Here is a 16,999-nt window from a genome sequence, read left to right on the forward strand (position 1 = left end):
CACAGCTTATCTGCCTTCACAAGTATCACATTATAAAATGTATCCTATTATAACAATCAAGCAAAGCCAAGAACCAGCTCCTGATTTAGAGCTTCAATAAGCAAATATCTAATCCTTCAGTTCCTATCTCAACATGTCTCTCGGTACCTGCATGCCAGGATTAGTGCATTATGTATCAGTGGGTTGGAAGGCATGCTTCTCCTCAGTTTTTCCAGACAGTCGGAACTTACCAAGTTTCCAACACTGGGGCCTCTCGAGTGTTGTGCTGTAATGTCAGCAGGGCGGGAAAGTTTCTTTGACCTTACTGCAGCAGCCCTGTTCATTCTTCCCTTTGAACTGAAAACTGAAGGGCTCTGCACATTCATACCAAACCAACACTACTCTCCAGAATGCTGCTTTGGGAGACACTCTACATCTTATTTGCCAGCCTGCCAAATTAAGCACATAAAACAAGACGTTAATTCTAGTGACTGGTGTAATTAACGTACCTCCTGAAGGGAAAAAGTCTGGTGCCTGACACAATTCAATACATCTATCTGCCCATCTCTACAAACATCAATGCACACATTATTCTAGAGTCACCAGGGAAGGCAGTGGAGGAGGGGAGCTCCAGAACAGTCAGCCGCAATCCTACAGCTGGAATTGAGGTATGACTTTCCGATCTTAAATGTTATACCAGAATTCCACTAGGAAAACTGAGACTGGAAACCAAGTCTTTTGCTACCAGTTCAGAGCAGTTTTTGCTGCCCCTTATCTCAACCATTGTCAGTCTCCTTGATTTAAACCAAATCCCTGGGAATCAGTCCACATCTTCTCCTACATAGACCTTTAATGGAACCTCCTGCATGCTCCCTTGCAAAAAAAAATACCAACTAGCACATACATGCAGTTGTATCATCAACTTTAGAGGTAAAGCCTGTTCAATCACACTAGTGAGGTTATTCAACATATAAGCCTGAAATATTCAAATAAGCCTTCTCATAGGAAAAAAGCTAGGGTGGCTTCATTAACCTCTCCTAAGAGTCATTCATTAATTTGTTCACACTGAGAACCTACATGCCAGGCACTAGGGAAATCAGTGGTGACTAAGTCCCTATTTTTATGCATCTTATCTTACATTCCAGCAGTAAAGAGGCAAACAAACCAGTAAGCAAACTAAGATTTTCAGATAGTGAAAATTACTATTAAAGTGACATCATACACAGTAACATGGTTCAGTGAAATGTTAGATGGGGTGCTTAGGGGAGGTCTCTGAGGAGGGGAGATGGTAGCTGACACCCAAGTGCTATAAAATGTCAGCCTTGTAAAATCTGAAGGCAGAGCATTCCAGGCCAAAAAACAACAAATACAAAGGCCCTGAAATGAAATCACAAAGCTCAGCGTGAGAGGAACATAAAGAAGGCCAATGGGCTGGAGTACAGTGAACACAAATGAGTAAGTTCAAGACGCAAAAGGAAGGTGGGTTGGCCTAAATAATGCAGGGCCTGGTAAGAATGTAGACTTAAGTCTCAATGCCACAAGAGGCCACTAGTGTCTCAAATAGGAAAGTGACATGATTCCACGTATGTTTTCAAATGTTCCTTTTGACTGTTGTCTGGAGAATGAATTGTTGCGGACAAGAGAAGCAGCAGAGACGAATTTAGTGGTCAGTGGTCCCAAGAAGCATGGAGAGAGCTGAACAGCACAGATCTGGAGCACATTTTGGAGGTGTTTTTGGCCCAGGCACCTGGGGGCATAGGGATGCCATTACTGAGATCGGAAAGAGTAGAAAAAGAAGAGGCTGTGGGGGCAAGGGCAGTGTGATGAGTCGAAGGTAGGGGTGTGGCACACAGAACTGAGAATTCGGACTCAGCCAAGTTCTAAGTGGGATGCCATTCAGACATGCAAGTGAAGAGAAAAAGGCAACGCTGAGCCAAAGTGAAGTCATCTTTGTCATTTTCTCTACCCTTCCGTGGGGAGAGACCGGCCTACACCTCTAAGGAAGGTCTTAATAAGGACACAGGAGAGCTGCTAAATATTTCCTTTTAAAACTCAGAAGCCGGGGCGCCTGGGTGGCACAGGGGTTAAGCGTCTGCCTTCAGCTCAGGGCGTGATCCCGGCGTTATGGGATCGAGCCCCACATCAGGCTCCTCCGCTATGAGCCTGCTTCTTCCTCTCCCACTCTCCCTGCTTGTGTTCCCTCTCTCGCTGGCTGTCTCTATCTCTGTCGAATAAATAAATAAAATCTTTAAAAAAAAAAAAAAAAACTCAGAAGCCAATTTCTCCCCTGGATGAGTTGACTGCATTGCCCATCTGTTTCAAAGTCTAATCCCACAAGGCAAAAATACCCTGGTACTGTCTATTAGGATTTAGGCCTTCAGTTAATCCGAAAGGATCTGGACTTTTGATTGCAACAGACGCTCGCATGCTACAGAACTCCACCAATCGCTGCTGGTGATTCAGTCATAGGGAGACCAGTGCTGAAAGGGAACTCAGGGGTCACTAGGTAGAAAAACCTTATTTTCATTCGATTTGTGAAGAAACTCAAATCCACAAACGGTGAAGAGAAAACAGACACCGTACGGATTTCTCTCAAAGTACAAAGGATATTCTGTATTCCTTCAGTTCTTTCAGTTCTTCTTCTCTTCGTTGCTTCTCCAGGAGTTCCTGCTGCCGAGACACCTCATCAAGGAAGTTAGTCTCATCTTCATCTAAGCCTCTTACCATATTTTCTGAGGAAATAATTGAACAAGGAACACTTAGCAAGCTAAAGGGAAAACAGTAAATAAGACTTTTCCTTCTCCCCCTCCCCCTTTTTTTAAAATAAGCAGCAGATCCTTTAGAGGATTAGAAGAAAGAATGTGTAAACACCTCAGCTTTTGGGGAGGTAACACGGCATAAAACCAAGGCATTTCTCCCATTACCAGACATGAGCACAGAATTAAAATGGGTATCTTGAGCTCTAAACAAAAATGTTCCACGTGGTGTAGAAGGCAGAAGACTGTCTCTTTTGCACCAAATGAACATCTAGAGACTAGATCATCAAGACAGTTCCATAGCTAGTTGGAAAAAGTGTCGCGTGAGGCCAAAGTGCATCGAAAAGGCCCTGCAGAGGGTGCCGGACTCTGTTTTTGGAAACTTACTGAATTTGAACTGCTCCTCATACTCCTGCTGCTTCCTGTCTTTCTGTTCCTGTAGCCTTTCATATAGAGACCGAGGGTCATAAACCTCCTCTGGACATTCTGAAAGAAGAGGGAGGGGGAAGAAAAGGTACATACTTTAGAATTTTTCACATTATGTTCAAATCGCAAAGGATTTTAAAGATAAAGTCAAGTCTCTGCATGATCTGAAGGCAAGGATAACACAAAAATAGTACAAAGTCCACAGCTTCCCTCTGGATCTCAAAAAAGGGCCAGCAGTTCTCAAAGGCAGCTATCGATGTCAATAGGGCCCATGGCCTGAGACAGTTAACTGGATGGAGGGCCAGCCCAACCCTACACAGCAGCCACATTCTCAGTCATTCAGATCCTGCATTCACCTGTACAGATGGAAGAGACTAGCAGAATCTTCTGGAAGGCAGAAGGTGGAGTGGACAGTGAGTACCCTGGTTCTGCTCCCGGCCACAGAGGACTTACATAGGTTCCTGTACCCCTCTGAGCCTCAGTCCCCCTACTTCAAAGTGAGGACATTAGTACCTACTCCGAAGGCTACTGGGAAGATCAGAGATCATTCTGTTGAATGCCAGGCTACAAGCCCATATACCTTCGGGATCTTCAGGTTTTCGAACTTTCTCCCATTCTTCTTGCCTCCTTTTGCGCCGTTCATCTAGTTCTGCCTCGGACACAAACCTCTTTTTGATAACAAGATTACCATCATCCCCTCCATCCATAATGGAACAATTGGTCTACAAAAAACAAATGAAACACTTCAAATGAGAACTGCAATTAAAATTCTAAAGAGAAACAAGGAGCTTTAGCTCTGTCTCACCTAGCAAGAGACCAGCTCAAAATTCCCTCCAACCTTGAACTAAAGAAATCTTTGAGTAGTTTAATTTATAGATCATTGGTGAAAGCACATGATTGCATTTTTCTTAATGTATCAGGCAGTTTTATTAACATTTATGTTATTTATGAAGTCAATGAGAGGACCTGGAATGATTGTCATTACAGGCTGTTCCACAGTAAGTCGACACTGCAAATACTTCTTGGGCCCTCTCTAAGACAAACTGGCCTCGTGGGCATCCTATCTTTTTCTCAGATCTCATCTTCCTTTATTTCTGTGACATCTGACATTGTTCCTTCTTGAAATTCCTGTTTCAGGAACATTCCACTACCTCCATTTGCATGTTATTGTTTCCAAGTGGATTCAGAATAGAGAAACTCAGATATTCAAGGAGGCTTGGAGATGAAGTCTAATCTGTACAGCAGGGAAGGGATACGTCTAGAGGCACACAAACCCCAAATGGAGAAAGTGAGACTAGAGCCCAGACCTCCCAACTTCAGGTTCAATGTCCTATGCACTAGCCTACGCTGAGTCCTCCATCTCTTTCCTGGCCTGCCTTCCTGTGAGCTACAGATCTATGCCATTAAAGAGTCTATCTTCAATCCTTCTCTTTTCTCACTCCCACAGTGCCCTCAACCACTTTATGCATATGTTGATGCACAAGATTCCCAAATCCCAAATCTAGATACTTCTACCTGAACCTCTCTTCAGAAGGAAGGGAGAAGAAAATAATGATAGAGTGTGCATTAGTCCTTTTAAGCCTTTCTGCTTTTCTTTGCTAATTTCTTACCTTTTGAAGAAATGTGGAATTAACTCTCTACTCAGACATGTTATATATTCATAGAATTATACCCTAACAAGGAAGCAGATATTCTGCACATCAACTCAATGTCCATTCCAAGATGACCCCTAGTAACAAAAATAAGTCATCATTGGGACGCCTTGGTGACTCAGTTGGTTAAGTGTCTGACTCTTCATTTTGGCTCAGGTCATGATCTCAGGATCATGAGATCTCAGGGCCATGAGTCAAGTCCCATGTAGGGCTCTGCACTCAGCATGGAGTCTGCTTTTAAAATTCTCTCCCCCTCTCCCTCTGCCCTTCCTCCCACCACTTGCACTCTTGCTCTCTCTCACACACAAAAAAAGTCTACTGACAGCACAAAAATAAAGTAGCTGCCATTTACTGAGCCTCTTACCATGCACTAAATACATTTTTATGTGTAGTATTCTCATTTATGTTCCCATTGATCTATGAGAAATATCTCTTTACAGATGAAGAAATGGGAGCCCAGATGAGTTAAGTCACTCTTCTAAGGTAATTAAAGGTGGTGAACGGTAGAGCTGAGAATAAAATCCAGGTTGGACATAAAAAATTCATACGCTTATTCACTTCGCCATCCCCCTCCCCAGAAACCTGGGGATCCTGGTTGAAAAGAAGGACATGTCAATTTCAGCTTTCTACGTATACCAATTCCAGGCTGAAGATGTTCGTGTAAACATTTTAATAAAGATGAAAATGGAAGCTGAGAAAACAAATTCAAACATTCCAAACAAGAGAATAGTTTCAGCCTAAAGCCCACCGCAGCTGAAGTTTAGTTCAATGTAACAATCCTGAGAGAGAATTTTGAAATTCACTAGAAAGAAAATTAATTCCATTGGCAGAAGCCGTTGTTCCCACCTAAAGCCCACAACCTGGACACTTGTGATTTAGCCTCACTCAATGTCTCCAGCCAAAGGCCTGTTACAGAAACAGATTTACTCCATCTCTGCTAACCATGCCAAAAATTCCTCAGCTTCTGTAGAATAACCCCTTACGAAACAAGAGCCAACATATTCTTAAATGTCTTAACTTAGGACTCTTATGAATGGGAGAGACACACTGGACCCTCGATGTCCCCCCTTTTTTATCCTGTTAGCTGGCTGCAGCTCTCCTCCCTCACCCTAAATTGGCTATCTGGTTTCTTCCCCTCACCCTTATTTCCTGGTAAATAATTCAGAGTGGGTTAGGTCCTTATGTTCCACCTGATATGATTCTCCATCCAACATACGAATCTACCAAACATACCCAGATTTTCAATCAACCCATATTCTAAAACTTCAACAGGGGGGCGCCTGGGTGGCACAGCGGTTAAGCGTCTGCCTTCGGCTCAGGGCGTGATCCCGGCGTTATGGGATCAAGCCCCACATCAGGCTCTTCCGCTATGAGCCTGCTTCTTCCTCTCCCACTCCCCCTGCTTGTGTTCCCTCTCTCGCTGGCTGTCTCTCTCTCTGTCGAATGAATAAATAAAATCTTTAAAAAAATAAAAATAAATAAATAAAACTTCAACAGGGACCAATGTACTCACTCCCAGGCAGCCGATTCCCTAAGTAGATCTGACTGGTAGGGACAGTTCTTCCTTAAATCAAATTGAAATCTGTCTCCCTATAAATTCCACACATAGCCACAATCCACTGAGATTACAGAAAAGGAGCCAAATCCTTTTTTTCAACACGACAATGCTTCAACTGTTTGAAGACAACTCCCACGTTCCTCCTAATCTGTCATTTTTCTGGGCCAAACATCCCTAGTTCTTTTAATCTCATGAAATGGAGAAAAATAATAGTGTTTCCAAGCAGTGAACTTATCAAGAGTGCTTAGAATTTAAACCTGGGAAATAAATATTAGGATATGACAATGCCCTGCCATTCCTATTAAATGCATCTCTCCATTCTCATTCTACATTTAGAAAAAAAAAATTATATATATATAATTTTAACATTGAAAAGTGGGCCAAAATGAAAAAACCTAGAATCTCACACGTTTCCATCTATATAAGACTGCAGACTGTATGATTTATTCTCATAACTCAAAATTAAGAAAGTAAAATCATTAATTTTCACGGCCTGCTGAATTTTTGGAAAAGGAAGAACCTACCTTCACTTAACTTTAACAAAGATCCCTGAAACTCAAGGGACAAAGCCTTCAAGATACACGTGCAAAGGATCTTAATTTGAAATATAAACTCTAGAGAAATAACAATCTTCCCAACACTTAACTTTGGGAAAAGATAAACTTATGGGACTCCGAGAAATTCTTACTCTCTTTCTCATCTTTTTCTAAGTGTTAGAATTCAACTTCTATCCCGAAGGGTTGAGTCTGTGCTATTAACCATCTCTCACACCACAGGGACAAAACCAGGAATCAGAGATGGTTACCAAAAATGAAAATAAAGCACACTGAAAAAAGGAAATTGAAAGACAATGGCTTTAGAATTTGACAGAGAAACTGTCTCTCAAAGGGATGGTTTCCCGAAAACAAAGTCAAAACTAATGAATACTTAGGAAAGTATAATCCTGATATTCCCTTGATCTCAATATAAATAAAACAAGCTAGATGGCCAATCTAACTATAATGAATTTCTCTGAGTTTAAAAGGGACAAGACTAGATACACAGACTGCTCTATCCTCTCTTTCCACACTTTGCACACCTTCCACAGGTCCTCATTCCCTCCTTGCCTTCCACACCAGCAGTGGCACTCCTCGCATTCTGGTCATCTTTCTACGTTAGGAGAGGTCAGAGATAGGGACAGAAATGTTCATGAACGGGGCGCCTGGGTGGCACAGCGGTTAAGCGTCTGCCTTCGGCTCAGGGCGTGATCCCAGCGTTATGGGATCGAGCCCCACATCAGGCTCCTCCGCTATGAGCCTGCTTCTTCCTCTCCCACTCCCCCTGCTTGTGTTCCCTCTCTCGCTGGCTGTCTCTCTGTCACATAAATAAATAAAATCTTTAAAAAAAAAAAAAAAGGAAAGAAATGTTCATGAACAAGTGGCCACACTCCTGAGTATTCTGGATAATGTTCAGGATATTCCTTCTCCAGAAATTTTCAGGATTCAAAACGTCACTGTCAAATACATACTGCCAAGAGGCAAGCTTCACTTCACACACCTTTCACGACCTAATCCAATCCTCCCAGTATATAACAAGTACCTTCTGTGCTGGTCTCCTTACACAAGGCAGCACAGGTAATGATAAATACTACACTCTGTCTGAAATTCAGAGACCTCGGTTCTGCCAGTTACAAGTCGTATGCCATGGGCAAGTCACTTAAGTCCTCGGAGTCCTGGTTCCCTCGTCCACAGGTTGTACTCACCAGTGGGGATTAAAACAGTCCGGTATAACAGGGAGCTTTTGTGAGGATAAACAAGGTAAATCATGCAAAGCACTTAACACAGTGTTGGACACACGCTTAAAAAATGCTTTGAAAGATTGGCCATTACTACAAAGCACTAAAGCTAAGCCCTGGACTGGTTAGAGGAGTGAAATACCATCTGCACTCAAGGAGTGGAGGGGAAATAGATCAATGATATAAATGCAGGGATTAGATATATAATACATAAACAAAGGGATTACATCATATGAAGAGAAATTCGGAAAAATTTACATGTATATATAATTGGGTAATTCTGTATTTTCCCTTTAGCATGGTTCTCTATTTTACTGTTTTATTCTATTTTTTTTAAATATTTTATTTATTTATTTGACAGAGAAACAGCCAGCGAGAGAAGGAACACAAGCAGGGGAAGTGGGAGAGGAAGAAGCAGGCTCCTAGCAGAGCAGGGAGCCCGACGCGGGGCTCGATCCCCACACCCTGAGCCAAAGGCAGACGCTTAACGACTGAGCCACCCAGGCGCCCCTATTTTACTGTTTTATTAATCGTTCAATTTAAATAAACTGACATTGTTCTCAATGTTGACTTCTACGTCCAGCACTGTGCCAGATTCTACGGGGTGCCGAGAGGAAATCAACTTTAAAAGAGTTAGTACTCTGGGATGCCTGGGTGGCTCAGTCGGTTAAACATCCACCTTCGGATTGGGTCATGATCCCAGGGTGTTGGGATGGGCTCCCATATCGGGCTGCTTGCTCAGCGGGGAGCCTGTTTCTCCCTCTGCCTACCACTCTCTCTGCTTGTGCTCTCCCTCTCTCTCTGACAAATAAATAAAATCTTAAAAGAAAATAAGAGTTAGTACTCTTAAGCTAGTTAATACCCGATAATAGTATATATAATGGATTGCCAAAGTGAACAGTACAGGTAAGAGACAACCATGAAGGGCATAAATATGGATCGATCCCATTTCCCAGGCTGAAAACCCAGCCGTGAACCTAGACTCCTTCTCCCTCAATTCACTACATCTCATCAGTCACCAAGTTCTGCTGTTTCTACCTCATAATGACCTCTTTTTTTTTTTTTTAAAGATTTTATTTATTTCTGTGACAGAGAGACAGCCAGCGAGAGAGGGAACACAGCAGGGGGAGTGGGAGAGGAAGAAGCAGGCTCCCAGCGGAGGAGCCCGATGTGGGACTCGATCCTAGAACGCCGGGATCACGCCCCGAGCCGAAGGCAGACGCTCAATGACTGCGCTACCCAGGCGCCCGCCTTATAATGACCTCTTTTTAATTCATCCTCTCTTTTAAGAGAAGAATCTTTCTAATCTCCTCCTTTCAGGGCCTCATCCAGCAAGGGCTACTGCGATAGCCTTCCATTAGCCTCGCTGTTTCTGCTCTCGCCCCTACTCAAGCCATTTGTAACTTGCTGCAGCACTTATCCGTTGTGTTTTGTCATTTGTGACTGTTCCAGTGGCCCTTTGTATCCACAGTGCTTATTAGCACAGTGTCTGGCATATATTAGGCAGATAATAAATACTTATTGAATAAACCCACCATGAAGAGAATTTGAAGAATTTAAGCAGGGAAGAATGATTTCACATGAATATTCCAAGGTATTGTCCGATGTAAGTTATAGAAAATGGTAGACATTACGTAAGTATTTGCTTAAGCTTCTATGTCCCACAGGGAATTCTATTCAAACACGACAACACTGTGCAGTTGGAAACACATGACTAAAAATTAAATCACTTTCCTATATTATATAATTGATGTCTTCCAAGAATAGCTCTACTTTCCTTTAACTTCAACTGACTAAAAAATGCTGTTACACTGACGAATAAGTATTTCCCCACACAAAGCATTTTTCTTTGAAGAGTTCCATTTTCATTGGTTGTTTATTTTGCAAGAGGGAGGTGATGAGTACCTGCAGCTCATTTACCTCATTCTGGAAGGCAGCAAAAACTGGAAATTAAACTGTTTATTTCTAATTCCTCCTGCCTAGCTAAATTTTCACAAGTCTTTTATTTTTCCCCTTCGTTTGCTAGAATAATTAAAAACAAAACACAAAGCCCAAGGGTCTGGGACTGAATTGTAAAGATTCATGTAGGAATGAAGAGAATTTATATTGGGAATATTCATTTTGTTCAGTGTGTTTGATTGTAAAAAGAATACATGCTGTCAACTTTCCTTTTGCTCACGTAGCTTTTTTATTTCCGAGGTGATTCAAGCCTAATTATCAAACTTAACACTTCAAAAAGGATTATTTAAGTTCTTCAAATAGGGACTTCATGGAAAACCAAAACCGTACTAAAAAACACTTTGTCCAAACTTAAAAGTTTCAAACCGACACAAATAAAGAACATAGTTTCCAAATTTGCTTGACAGCCAAAAAAAAAAAAAAAAAAACCCAAAGTTCTTATATTTCAAGCCAAAGTAACTGTTAAACACTGCACTCCTGTGTTTGTACTAGAGACTGTGGTATTTAATTTCCAGGTTGGTGGGACAAAATGGGCTCAGTGTCTTACACCGCATGCTATACAAGATAGAAAACGTAACACTGCTACCCCCAGAGTAATTGCTATTGCTGACTTGAAAAATTATTCCATTTACCTTGTGCCATGATACAAGTTAATGAGATCGGGCTTCCTATGGAATTGAATGCTGTGATGGCAGACTACTTAAGTATTTACATCACTGGCCACTACCCCCTCCTAATTCTAACATTAGATAGACTGCAGTATAAAAATACACCAGGGGGAATCAAATTTGTGTTATGGTGTTCTAAGGCTTCTCATTGGGTAGCAAAACAATAGGCTGATCTACTTTCCTTTCATCAGTAAATATACTTAAGTACTGCCCTTCCAACGTTTTTACCCTGATGTTTAAGTCACATGGGACTTCAAAATGCAGGACAGCAATTAAGAGGAATTTGCCATCTGGCAAACTCAACTATATTCCAAATAGATAGCTTTCTGGCCAGAAGTCACTTCTACCAAGCCACAGTAATTCAGATCAAGAGGGCTTTCTCTATATATTTTAAAACTTGACAACTACTAACAGAAAACACTACTAGCACTTATTACTAGACAAAGTAATCCTCAATCTAATATTAAGGCTTATTTAACATAAGCCAGTAGCAAAGCAGACTAAAAGACTCTAAACATCAGCGTACAACATAAGTAACATCATTCATGCTTAAAATGTTTATTATAAAGAGCAATTTGTAGTAATCTTCTGGTTGTCCAGGCATCTAAAAAACCACATGCAATAAAAAAAAAATTTTTAAACAAACCCATATATACATTTAGCTTTCCATAGCACAAGAACAGTCTCATCATATGTGCTTTTACTCTGAATTCATCTAGACGCACTGGAAGAAAAAGAGAACTTAAAATACTGATCCCCTTATGATCCTCAGTTCCCCAGTTCATGTATGCCTCTCCGGGTCTGAGCACTTCCCTCACTATGTATGATTCTAATATTAGTTGTATTTTTTTTTTTTAATACATTGTGACTCCTAAATGCAAACCAGCTACTTCACCTGAGGCTCAAAGGAAGAAAAACAGCATCTGTTTCAAAGCTGGAGAAAAACCTGGCCATGCTGGAATTTTGCTGCACCGGTATACCTACATCCAATATGGCGCCTCCCTAAAAGATTTTCGAAAGTAGCTTTGATTATACACTATTTTACCATCCGGGCTGGCTTTGGAACCTAACCCACACTAAATTATTACTCCCCCCACACCTCCATCCCACTAGGCTTTGTGTAACTCCTAAGACCGAATTTAAGGGGGAAAAAAGGCTTTGCATTGCACAAACCAGGCAAGGACAACTAACTCATTCAGCTGTATTGCTGAAGTAAATCTTGACAGGGGACCTATTATGTGCAAGGCACAGAGTGCTAGGTGCTCAGCTGGCACTCTTACTTTTTAGCAAATAAGGAACTTGCATTCAGAAAGAGAGATAAGGTTGGCACTAAGCAATTTTAGGAAAAGAAGAATGAGGTTAAATGCTGTAAGAGAAAAAATAGAAGCTAAGCACTGAGGAGTTCACAAAAGGAAGACTAGAAAAAAGCATCAGGGAAACTTAACGTTGACAGTGGCTGGGACACTGCATAGGTAACAGTGGTGGTAATTTTAGGTATACAGAGAAAAATGATCTTTAACTCAAGATTCCCTGAAATCACAAATTTCACATTCCAAAATCAAAATGAAAGGGGGCTGGGGCACCTGGGTAGCTCAGTCAATTAAGCGTGGGACTCCTGATTTAAGCTCAGGTGGTGATCTCAGGGTTCTGGGATTAAGCCCTGCAGGCTCTCCACTGGGGATGGAGCCTGCTCAATATTCTCTCTCTCTGGAGCCCTCAGCCTTCGGCCCAGGGCGAGATTCTGGAGTCCTGGGATCTGTCCCACATAAGGCTCCTCCGCTGGGAGCCTGCTTCTTCCTCTCCCACTCCCCCTGCTTGTGTTCCCTCTCTCGCTGGCTGTCTCTCTCTATGTCAAATAAATAAATAAAATCTTAAAAAAAAAAAAGAAAAAAAAAAAAAAGAGTCTGCCTTCGGCTCAGGGCGTGATCCCAGGGTCCTGGGATTGAGCCCCGCACTGGGCTCCCTGCTCTGCTGGGAGCCTGCTTCTTCCTCTCTCACTCCCCCTGCTTGTGTTCCCTCTCTCGCTGGCTGTCTCTCTCTGTCAAATAAATAAAATCTTTAAAAAAAAAAAAAAAAGAAATTTTTTTAAAAAGGGGGGGCTTTCATTTCCAGAAATAGTGGGCTAGGTAGTTGAAACCAATCCTCTGCCTCTATGATAAAAACAAACAAAACCTGGAAGAAATTTTTTAAATAATTCTTAAACAGAGAAGCTAACAAGATAGTGAAAAATTTGACCAAGGGACACCTGGGTGGCTCAGTTGTTAAGCATCTGCCTTCGGCCCCGGTCATGATCCCAGAGTCCTAGGATGCAGTCTCTGCTTCCCCCTCTTCAACTACCCCTACTTGTGTTCCCTCTCTCGCTCCCTGTCAAATAAATAAAATCTTAAGAAAAAAATTGGCCAAAACCCAAGAAAAGGTGATACCAGAAGTTAAGTCCAATATTCAAAGTGGTTTTCATACTGAGGATTTCTCTGACCTTGAAAACTGCTGTTTTGAAGCCCTTATGAAGCAACAGAAACAAAAGTCAAAGCCAGGAATCCACAAAGGGTGTAGAATCTGATAGCCACCTCCTTCTCCATCTTAACCTAGTACCCCAAAGAACTAAACCATCAAGGTAAAGGTGAACTGGGAAGAAAAACAGCAGGAATAATGAGCAAAAGAAATAAATCCAAAGAAAATTCACACAGTGAAATTAACACACATAGATATAAAACAATGCTTACTGTGTTTAAAGAAATAAAACAAGCCTCAAAATTAACAGCAGAGAATAAGAAACTGTAAAACAACGGCATAGCACATTTGAAAAAGGACCAAATAGAACCTCAGGAACCAAAAAGTAACTGAATTTAAGATTTTGGTATAACAACAGATTAGAAATAACTTGAGAATTAATGAATAAGAAATTATCCAGGATGTAGTATGGAAAAATAAAAAGGGAGTAAGAGACACAGACATTAGAGTGAAACACGGTCTGTGTTAAATCAGCAAAGGCGATAAACTGTATATGTATATAAACTCGCCGAGAATTTTACAGAAGTAATGACAGACACTAATCCACAGACTCAAGGTCTGATAAACACCAAATCCAACAAAAACACATCCACAGTTGGATATATCATGAAAATGCAGAAAACCAAAAACAAAGAACAATCTTTAAAACACATCATAGCTACAATAAAGAGTGAAATTGACCATATTTAAGAATTGAAGACAAAGCATTTTCAAAAGATGGTCAATAGTGAGCACACTGAAAGTTGTTTAACTCAGCTGCCCTGAAGGCATAATTACAGTGTGATGGAGTCTATGGCAGAACAACACGCTACAATTATTTCACTTACCAGCTGTGTGGTTTTCAATATCTGAGGCAGCAGCTTAACTCTAACCAAACATCAAGATTCTTGGAGAAAGGGAAGACTGCTAACCAGGTAAACGGTCTTGAGATAGTTCCTCCTGGTTGTAAGGGATTTAAAGCACCAACACTTCAGCTGAGAAAAATAATTGGCCAGCCTCTGCTTTCAGACCCCTATAAATTGGTAACAGCTCCTCTCACGCTCTCTTTGACTGTAAAAGCTGCCTTTATCTCAGCTCAATTCCTTGTATCAAAAAGGAGTATAAACACTGATTCCTTTCAAGAATTTCAGAAGCCGTGCCCTCCAAACCATTTTATGGGGTCCCTGTTAACACATCAGTAAGCCAAACAGCTGAAGAATGAACAAATCTTACCTCACAGCTGGTACACAAGAGGTCATTGGGAATTCTGACCACCAGGCCCACACTTGGCTTCCCCGGGTCCCAAATCCAGACCCACTCAGTCACACTATCTGGGGGTAGGGTCAGAGAATCCTCATTTAAAAGGGCCGCAGAAGATCTTGTTTTCTACTAGATTAAGAACCACTGCTCAGAACGAGTAGGTCTCCACATTTACACCTGTGTGCACAGACATTCACGTGGGCAAACAACTCTCAAACAAGATCCTTCAACCCTCGGTCTTAGTTTCCTAAGTTTTCTTTTGCAAAACGAGCTCGCTGGCTTGTTATTGTAAGAAAATGCACTAGAGCACAGCAAATGGTACAAAGTACATAGTAAGTTGTGTTTCCCATGCTACATTTGCGTTCTGTGATTCAACGATTTCCAGCCAGGCACTCCCACATTTCCTGAGTAGCCTGGAGCCGTTCCAAGACCCCTGCGAGAGAGCCCACTCCTCCCTTGGAGCCTGGGTGGTCCCACTTAGCAGAAACGGTGGAGGAGAGCCGACAAGAGGCTCGAAGTCCCAAGACCGCTAGAAAGGGTCGGGATGCTTCCGCACACGACTTGGGAGGCCCTCCCGCGGGCTCCCTCGGCTGCCCTCAGGCTGGGCCCTAGCAAGCCCCTGGCCCCAGTGACTCAGAACACTGGGCGAGTGCGCAAACTGAGAACCGGCCTGGCCCTAAACCTCACACTAAACGTAGCCCCCCACCTCCTCAGCGAAGAAGCTGGACCCCAGGTCTCTCAGCCAGGCCAGGGCCAGGCCGCACTCACCTACCAGCGTGCGGGAGGCAAGACCCCCACACCTCGGCGGCGCCCACCCCAAACCGCCACCGCTAAAACCGCTCGCTCTTTAGGACAAAAAAAAAAAAAAAAAGAAGAAGAAGAAGAAGAAAGGAAAGAAAAAAAAGAAAAGAAAGAAAATAGCCTTTGCTTTTGTATTCCTTTTGACCCTTCAGGGCTTCCTCTTCCTCACCGCCACAACAAAGTTCCGCCCCGCTTCCGGCGGCGTGACCCAATCCGCACCCCTCTTCCTCCCCAGGAGACAGATGGAAATCCGGTGTCCCGAAAGCTAGCCAGAGAGACTTGATTGGGCCATTCGCAGCTCAGCAAGGGGATTGGCCAGCTCGCGCTTGGGGGGCGGGTTGGGCCGTGTGATCACGTGGTGCCTTCCCTGAACGATGATTGGCTGTCAGGGAGAGGGCTTGCCACCGAGGAAGGGGCGTTTCCTAGGGGACTGAGGGTGGGCAGGGGCGGTGCGAAGCGGGGGTGGGCCCAGCGCGTAATGGCAGCGCCGTGGCCTCGCGTCCATCTTTACCGCTCTCTCGGACCTGTCACAAAGGAGTCGCGCCGCCACTGCCGCTCCCTCCCTCGGGTGGGCCCGGGAGCTGGAGAAGTCAGTGCCGCAGCCCAGCCGCGCTGCTTTGGGAAACCACTGGGGACGCGGAGCGGGGGGGGATCCGAGGGCTGGGGACGTCCGTGAGGGAGGGGAACAGCCGCCCGGGTTTGCGGCAGGGCGACCGGACTGGGGCCGGGGGAGACTCCGGGAAGGGGCCCGGGAGGGAGTGGCGTTGGGCAGAGCCCAGGAAACAGCCCGGAGGTTCTCCACTGAGGCCCGCACTGAAGAGGTACCTGGAAGAGGGTGTTCCCCCTTTAGGGGGTTCGTGACCGGCGGAGGTTGTTGGGGGTCGCCCTTCCGAGGAGGCCGCGGCTAAAGGGGCCCAGGTGAGAGGCAGGTAGCTCTTGGGAGGCTCCTGATATTTAGGGGTGCTCCTCAGTCGTGTCCTGGACGGGAGGGGTAACGGGAGGAGGCGTTGGGAGGGTTTTCTTTTGTGGAGTTAAAGGTTTAGGTGGCACGGGTGGGAGTCGGACCTTCCCCTGGGAGATACAGAAATGCATTGGGGTCGAGAGACCCCTCAGAGAAAGGGACTAGGAGTTGGGAGCCAGAGCTAGCGGATTCTTTTACTCCGGAGGCCCGATGTGAAAAATGGGTAAGGGCCCTAGGGAGAGGTTGTTGCTGAGCGGTTCTGGAAAGCAGAGACCACCATCTATAGGAAAGCCCGCGTGGGGAATAATAAGAGGGAAGCGGTAACAGCAAGGGTTTTCCTCTCTGGAGACCGACCTGTGTCTTAAACACAGGATTCAGCTGTTTCTGGGTGTCGTGCAGGTGGGTTGGGGGCGTTCTATCCCAACAGCACCTCTTGTGTGACTCTAGATGAGGCTTTTGTTCCTACCTGGTGCCTCAGTTTCCCTTTCTTTGGGGAGGGAGAGCGAGGCAGAGATGGTTCACTGAGACTGTCCAGTTCTATCCTGTAGAGCCGTCTGAATGAAGCTGCTCCCCCTGGAGTGTTGTACTTTGAACTTTAGAAGGCTGGAAGTGTCTGTTAGTGACTGAGTCGAGTCCCGCAGTTGTCCAGGCCCTTCACCGGCCATGTACGCGTTCTCAGACGAGTAACTTAATCTGTTGGGTCTCTTCTGTAAAA

At 43.8% G+C, this 16,999-nt stretch overlaps 2 protein-coding genes across 10 annotated transcripts in view; one reads left to right on the top strand and one right to left on the bottom strand.

The window, feature by feature from the left end:
- Window positions 1-15,571, bottom strand: part of PSME3IP1 (proteasome activator subunit 3 interacting protein 1) — a 33,694-nt gene extending 18,123 nt beyond the window's left edge. Inside the window, exons 1-6 of one of the 8 annotated variants that reach the window (XM_087870449.1) lie at window positions 15,291-15,486; window positions 14,496-14,593; window positions 14,111-14,222; window positions 3,742-3,883; window positions 3,123-3,221; window positions 2,589-2,711 (exon numbers count right to left, since the gene is read on the bottom strand). In XM_087870449.1, coding sequence (XP_087726575.1) covers window positions 2,589-2,711; window positions 3,123-3,221; window positions 3,742-3,868 — 349 coding nt within the window. In that variant the 5' untranslated portion in view covers window positions 3,869-3,883; window positions 14,111-14,222; window positions 14,496-14,593; window positions 15,291-15,486. Of the gene's footprint in view, window positions 1-2,588; window positions 2,712-3,122; window positions 3,222-3,741; window positions 3,884-13,248; window positions 13,273-14,110; window positions 14,223-14,495; window positions 14,700-15,290 lie in introns of those variants that run through there. The other 7 variants (XM_087870448.1, XM_087870450.1, XM_087870454.1 and 4 more) reach the window with 7 other exon arrangements.
- A 202-nt stretch (window positions 15,572-15,773) lies between these two features.
- The window catches only part of RSPRY1 (ring finger and SPRY domain containing 1), a 43,108-nt gene continuing 41,882 nt past the window's right edge, over window positions 15,774-16,999 (top strand). Inside the window, exon 1 of one of the 2 annotated variants that reach the window (XM_045806852.2) lies at window positions 15,774-16,241. The gene's annotated coding sequence lies outside the window, so the exon portion shown is untranslated. The remainder of the gene's footprint in view (window positions 16,242-16,999) is intronic. The other variant, XM_045806853.2, reaches the window with a different exon arrangement.

This window comes from Ursus americanus, chromosome 21, assembly GCF_024610735.1.
Source record: "Ursus americanus isolate L20-20 chromosome 21, mUrsAme1.1.p, whole genome shotgun sequence".
Taxonomy (NCBI): Eukaryota; Metazoa; Chordata; class Mammalia; order Carnivora; family Ursidae; genus Ursus; species Ursus americanus.